Source organism: Canis lupus, chromosome 7, assembly GCF_011100685.1.
Source record: "Canis lupus familiaris isolate Mischka breed German Shepherd chromosome 7, alternate assembly UU_Cfam_GSD_1.0, whole genome shotgun sequence".
Classification (NCBI taxonomy): Eukaryota; Metazoa; Chordata; class Mammalia; order Carnivora; family Canidae; genus Canis; species Canis lupus.
The window spans coordinates 43,543,225-43,549,814 of NC_049228.1; the positions used below are offsets into that span (position 1 = coordinate 43,543,225).

The 6,590-nt window shown below is 48.9% G+C and overlaps 1 protein-coding gene across 1 annotated transcript; it reads left to right on the forward strand.

Moving 5' to 3' along the window:
* The first annotated feature begins 244 nt into the window (after nt 1–244).
* On the forward strand, nt 245–1,687 carry S100A12 (S100 calcium binding protein A12). The gene is made up of 3 exons (XM_038541784.1): nt 245–402; nt 936–1,082; nt 1,461–1,687. Exons 2-3 carry the CDS (start codon nt 945–947, stop codon nt 1,599–1,601), a joined length of 279 nt encoding a protein of 92 aa, XP_038397712.1. The 5' UTR covers nt 245–402; nt 936–944; the 3' UTR covers nt 1,602–1,687.
* Nucleotides 1,688–6,590: the final 4,903 nt, after the last annotated feature.

Here is a 6,590-nt window from a genome sequence, read left to right on the forward strand (position 1 = left end):
TCCCTTTCCAGGTAGGTGCCACCCAGGCAGCAAAACCTGTTCCCGTGACTTTTTACTAGAAAACCCTGATAAAACTCAGGAAGTCAGCCTAAAGCCTGGATCCTGCCCCAGAGCTGAGGGCCCCTTCGGTGGGGTGGTGGCGTAGGGGATTCTGTGTCAGGCCGAGCAGCGGTGCTGTGTGCCATGGAAGCAACCAGGCTCATGTTGCAGTCAAAGCCAGAGGTTTGAAGTCTCTGTTGAGCAACACAGCATCGTCTAGCAATTGCCTCAAGATGAATCAGAGAGATTTCTTCACTTGAGGTTGAAGGTGAAGCCTAGGGTGCCTTATAAAAACCTCCCTGCTCAGTAGTCCTCACCAGTGCAGGCTCCTTGCTACATTTCCACTCTCCTAAACATTGAAGGGTAAGTGTCCTGTCCTTGGCTGTGCCCTCGGGGGGCACACAGGGTAGGGACTGATGGCTGTTGGAAGCCACAAGCTTCTGCTTGCCAAAGCATATCTGGACTGAGTGCAGGTTGGACTCAGGAGACCAGCCCTTGCTGTGCTAGGTAGACTCAGTCACAGGACCCAGGGACGTGAAGGTGGAAGAGACCTGTGGACAAAGTGCCATCACCCGGGGAAAGGAAAGAGCCTAGCTAGCCACCAAATCCTTCCTGGGTGTGCTTGAGTGAACATCACCCTCTGAATTATACTCTCTAGGAGACAAGGGGACATGGAACATTGTGGCAATGGGGTTGATTCTTTTAGACTTTAGATGGCATGATATGCCCCCCAGGCCCCCAAGCCTATCTACAATTGAAAAATTTGCTAGTGATCAAACAGAGAATGCAAAGCAGATGTGGGGGAAGTCATCCATTGTCTGAACCAGAAAGAAGAGAGCGGAGATGTGGGGATGGGTAGGGGAGGAGCTGCCCTAGACCTTCCTTGTCTCCTGAAGGGTGAGAAGATGACTAAGCTGGAGGACCACCTGGAGGGGATCGTTGATGTCTTCCACCGGTACTCAGCCCGGGTGGGGCATCCTGACACCCTTTCAAAGGGTGAGATGAAGCAGCTGATCATAAGGGAACTTCCAAACACCCTCAAGGTAGGTGATGGCCTCTCAACCAAACTTGCCCTCTGAAGGGCTGGGCAGAGGTCGGCCTGGGGGGGGGTCTGCCTCCCTCTCTCTCCATAACTTACTCTGTCACCTCCAGCAATATTTGCCTCTCTCTCTGGGATTGTTCCCTCACCTGTGGGGATTAGTGAGCTACAGAGACCTTCCAGGTTGAGACTTGAGTGGCTCTAGGGTGACTCACGACAGTTGCTTCCCTCTGCCTTCTGTTTTGTCACAGTGGATTCCCCAACACAGTTTTGGCGAATGACTTAATGTCCCTGGGCCTCCCTGAGCTGAGCTCTGAGAGATGAGAGGCTTGGAGAAGGGGAGAAAGAGTCTGAGCTCATTGTCTTTCATGTCCCTTTCTAGAACACCAAAGATCAAGCTACGGTTGACAAATTATTTCAAGATCTGGATGCTGATAAAGACGGACAGGTCAACTTCAATGAATTCATATCCCTGGTTTCTGTTGTGCTAGACACTTCTCATAAGAATACCCACAAAGAGTAGAAAGCTCTGAGCAAAGTCCCCAAGAAGACCAATCCTTGTAATCACTGAAGAAAGTGACAATAATAAATGTATTCTCAAAAAGTTCATAACAGTGTGCACTTCTTTCTTTCCGTGTCCACAGTCCCCAGACTGGAGCACGTCTCACCCCTGCAATTCTGACAGACCTCATGTAGAGCCTGTAGATCCCCTTCTTTGTTTGTTCATTTGTTCACCAACTATTAAATGTCCACTGTTTGTTCCTTATTCATTCATTCAACAAATATTCACTGAACATCTGTGGTAGCCAGAAACCAGAGACATAGAGCCCTGTGCACATGGGGCTATGTTCTTTCACAGAGGGAGGGGTAGTGAACCAACAGACCAAAGCGCATCATATGATACCCGGGAAGGCAGGAGAGGGAAGTACCATTAGGGTGGAAGGGAAGGGGAGGCATGCTGGCTACGTGTGATGCTCAAGGAACGCATTTGGGCAGAAATCCAAGAGAGGAATGAGCATGGCTCACAGATATCTGGGCCAAGAGTTCTGGGCAGAGAGAGGCCAGGGCCCTAAGGTGGGCACACACCTGACCTGCTCAAAAATACAGCACAGAGGACAAGGTGCAGGAACTGAGTAGGGAGTGGTGGGTGGTGTGCATCTACAGGGAGCGAGGAGCAGGGACTCCCAGACCTTGGGGCAAGCTTTGGGTTGTAAGTGTGTTAAGGAGCCACTGGGTAGATTTGAGCAAGAGAGCAAGATGATTTCATTTATGTGTCAAAAGGATCACTCTGCCTGCCTTTGTGGAGAGGAAATTGTTGGGGGCAGACCCCAGAGGGCAAGCAAAGAGAACAGTGAGGAGGGTTTCCCCAGAGCAGTGCTGGCCATGAGAAACAGTATGGGCCATGCTTAGGATTTTAAGTTTAGTTGTAGCCACAACTAAAAAGGTGAAAACAAAGAGGAAATTAATTTTAATAATAAATTTTTATAAACCCAATAGATCAAAAATAGTATCACTTCAACAAGTTGAAACAACAAGTTACTTTTTATTTATTTTTATTTTTTTAGAGGCATTCAGAGAGACAGAGTGCCAGAGTCCCAGTGGGTGGGGAGGGCAGAGAAGAAGAGAGACTCTCAGGCTGACTCCATGCTGAGCAGGAAGCCTGATGCGGGGCTGGATCTCATGTCTGTGAGATCACAACCTGAGTGGAAATTAAGAGTTGGGCGCATAACCAACTAAGCCACTCAGGGGCCCCAACAACATACAGGTTATTATTGAGATATTTTGCCTTCTTTTCTTTTTTTCTAAACCTTTGAAATCCAGCATGCTTCATGCTGACAATCACTGTTCACGAGGCCAGTGGTCACATGTAGCTCACAATGACCACGTTGGAAGTGCAGCTCTAGCCTATTCAAGGGAGGAGGCAGTTGGACGAGGGTGGCAGACATGCTGCTGGTAAGGGGTAGTCAGGCTCTGCATACCTTGGAAGGTGGCAATGAGACATCAAGGATTACTCCAAAGACTTTTCCCTGAGATGGGCTTGATGTCCTTGCCAGGGGAAAACCTGAGCAGCAAAAATCACCATACTGTATCGTGTTTGTTTGGGCAGAAGTAAGCACAGGGTGCGGTGGGGAACAGGTGAGTGGCCCAGCCTTGGCTGTTGGTTGAGGTCAGTTAGGTATCCTGGAGGAGGAGAACCTTGGATGTGAAATTTGGGGTAGAACTTTGAAAGATGAGAAGATGCAGAATTTCCATGAACCTTCCTTTGGTTCTGTCAAGGGTGTGGGTAGGGGGGCAGGAAGGTGTCGGGAGCAGCCGGGGACACAGAAGCAGGAAAAGAGGGTTAGCTCTACCCAACATAGGGCACAGTGAGGGAACACTTCGCAGGCCAGCCTCCCTCCTTACTGTGGTCTATGCAGGTTCTTTGTTAAATGGAATCCTCCTAGGACTGTGCTGCTCTCCTGCTGTGCTCTCTCCTGCTGCGATTCTGTATCCACTGATGTGGTTTTTTGTTTCACGTCCATCTTTTCATGGACTGGAGTGAGCAGGTGCTGTATCACTGTGCCTGACGCACGATAGGGTTTCATGCACACATCCTACATGAATGAATGAATAGAAATCAGCATGGCTATTGGTTTGATTCTGTATAAATGGTCCCAGAGGAAAGAGGAAGGAGCATAGCCTCTGAAGGCTGGGTCGGTGAGCCCTGGTGAGAAGTGCATTCAGTCTGATTCAGCAAAAGCCACTGGGGGTGTCCCTGCCCCAAACCTCAGTCTGGTGAAGATGAGGTATCCCTTTGGCGTCACACTCCACGTAGTCAGTTGTCAGCATACATAAAGATTACAGGCTGAATGTCCGCCAATGTGATGGTATTTGGAGATGGAGCCTTCAAGAGGTTTATTAGGTTTATTTTTATTTTTTAAAAAAGATTTGATTAAAAAAAGATTTTATTTATTTATTCATGAGAGATAAAGAGAGAGGGAGGCAGAGGGAGAAGCAAACTTCTCATTGAGCAGGGAGCCCGATGCAGGACTCTATCCCAGGACTCTGGGATCACGACCTGAGCTGAAGGCAGACGCTCAACCACTAAACCACCTGGGTACCCCGGTAATTAGGTTCAGATCAGGTTGTGAAGGTGGGATCCTCACAGTGGGATCAGTGCCCTTACAAGAAGAGACAGTTCTGCTTCTCTCCGTGAGCACACATTGAGAGAAGGGCATGTGAGCACACAGCAGAAGATGCTGTCTGGAAGCTAGGAGGAGAGACCTCACCACCACCTGACCATGCTGACACCCTGACCTCAGGTTCTAGTCTCGAGAACAGTCTGTGGTTAAAGCCACTCTAGCAGCTGAGTAGACAAAGATGCCATAGAAGTGGCAGGTAGGGCACAGCTCTGGCATATCCTACAGTGGCTGCTCCTGCTGGGTCCTCTTCAGCAGGAGGGACAGGCCAGAGGGTAGAGTTTGTGACAAAATTTGAGAAAGATTAGGTAATTTTCTGGAGCTCAGGTATGACAGATAAGAGGAGTTTTATATTGTGGAAGGAGTAGGTCTGTCTTTCAGTTTATTTGATGCCAAGCCCTGTCAAGGCAACATCTAGGATGCTGAGATTGAGAATGGAGTCCAGGAAGTGACAAGTCCTGACCACTGAGGCCTGGGGGTGGAGGTTTGCTGGGCCACTGGCCACATCTCAGGGATGTGGACCTGAGGTAAAGCTGAGGCAGAAGAAAGTATGAAAGGCTGAGGGTGGGGTGAAGTGGGATTGGCAGAGAAGGGGGTCTTGCAATGGCCCAAGCCTAGATGACTGAATGGGGAAACATTCAGGAAAGCCCTCACTTGCTGGGTGAGTGTCTTCCCTACAGACCTTGCCACTGTTGGAGCAGGACCAGCCTGTTCTGCAAACCGGAGCACTCACCTGTCTGTGACCAGTTCTGAGATACAGAGGCCTATCAGAATGTGGTAGAAAACAGCAACCAGTCTCTAAGAACAAAACCCAGCATATTTGCTCTTATGAAAAATTCACCATCCATGATTTACTTTCAAAATAGCCAACTGAACCACTGATTAAACTTAAATCCTTTTTAGAGAAATTTGAAGGGCCCCCAAACTTGGTAAAAATTCATTAGCCAGAGGCACCCAAGGGCAATGAACAGCGCTCCCAGCCTGGAATCCAAGGTGCCTGGTTAGCTTCCCAGCTCCACTGCTTCTTGGCTCTGCGAGTTTGAGTGAGTGGCTTCCCTTGTCTGAACCTCTGTGTTTCCACCTGAAAAGTGCAATTTGGACTTTTTAGATGGAACTGCAGAGGCTAGTCTCTGGATGATGTCCGCGCCTGGAAACAAGCAGACGGACATGAGGACCATTAGAACCACAGGACCACAGAGGCGGGACCTGTTCTCTCCAGCACCATGCCATCAACCCCCTGCCTGCTACGCTGGGTTCCAGAACATTCTCCAGTTTCCCTGAGAACTTTTGGACTCTTTGAATTCTGCAAGTGCTGTGTTATTGTCCATTTTGTCTGGAGTGCCCTCTTCTTCCATTACAGCGTCTACTCTGTTTTAGGCACCAGATCACTGAGGTCTAGATATTTTGCTTATCCACCAAGACCCAACCCAATTGTTGCATCCACTGGGGAGCTCACCCCTTCACATTCCTCACACATGTCCACTCCTCTCATCCACAGTAGATTCCATGGAACTCTGGGGGCTTGCCTACCCATCAAGGTTAGTCTGACAGAGTGCTCTGGACAAAGGTGTTTATATTCAGGAATAAGATCACCTCTGTGATCTTGAGCAGAACCCTTAACGTCTGGGAGTCTTGTTTGCTCATCTATAAAATGAGGACACTGATGCCACTTTTTGGGTGTGACACCTTGCTTTTCAGAAAGACATCTCAGGTGGGCTACGGGTATACTGCATGCCAAGCTATGCCAAGGTGCATATCGGGATTTTGGAAATCAGGAAAAGATCTGGACTCAATGGGATGGCTACCAGGAGCCTAGGGCAAAAGTGAGTAGGACTCAACATTTTAATTTGGCCGGTATAAAAAGTCATCCAAGTCAAAAGAAAGCAAACCATGCTTCTCTGATTTCTCTGATTATCTAACACAGTACGGGGCATGCAGTAGCTCAACCATTTCCATTTCAAAACTCACTTTGGCATTTATCTGTGAGCGCTTACCCCGGCCTTCTTTCTCTCCCCTCCAGCCACACAAGAAGACAGACAAGAGGCAGCTCCTCTATGCTTCCAGGTTAGAAGTGACCACCCACCTTGCTTTTCTTTTCCACACATCCTGATATTGAAAATACCTATTTGGGTGTTCCTCACCCCCATCATATTGAAGGCTCCTCAAGGGCAGGGCCCTAATGCTGTGTTTGATATGAAGGCTAGGCAGGGTGCCACAGCCTCCCGGCGGCTCCTCATGCTTCCACTCTGGACCCTGACCCTCTTACATGGGGCGGCCAGATGGCCTCCCAACACAAACATACTGCATCACTTAGCTGATTAAAACCCACCAGA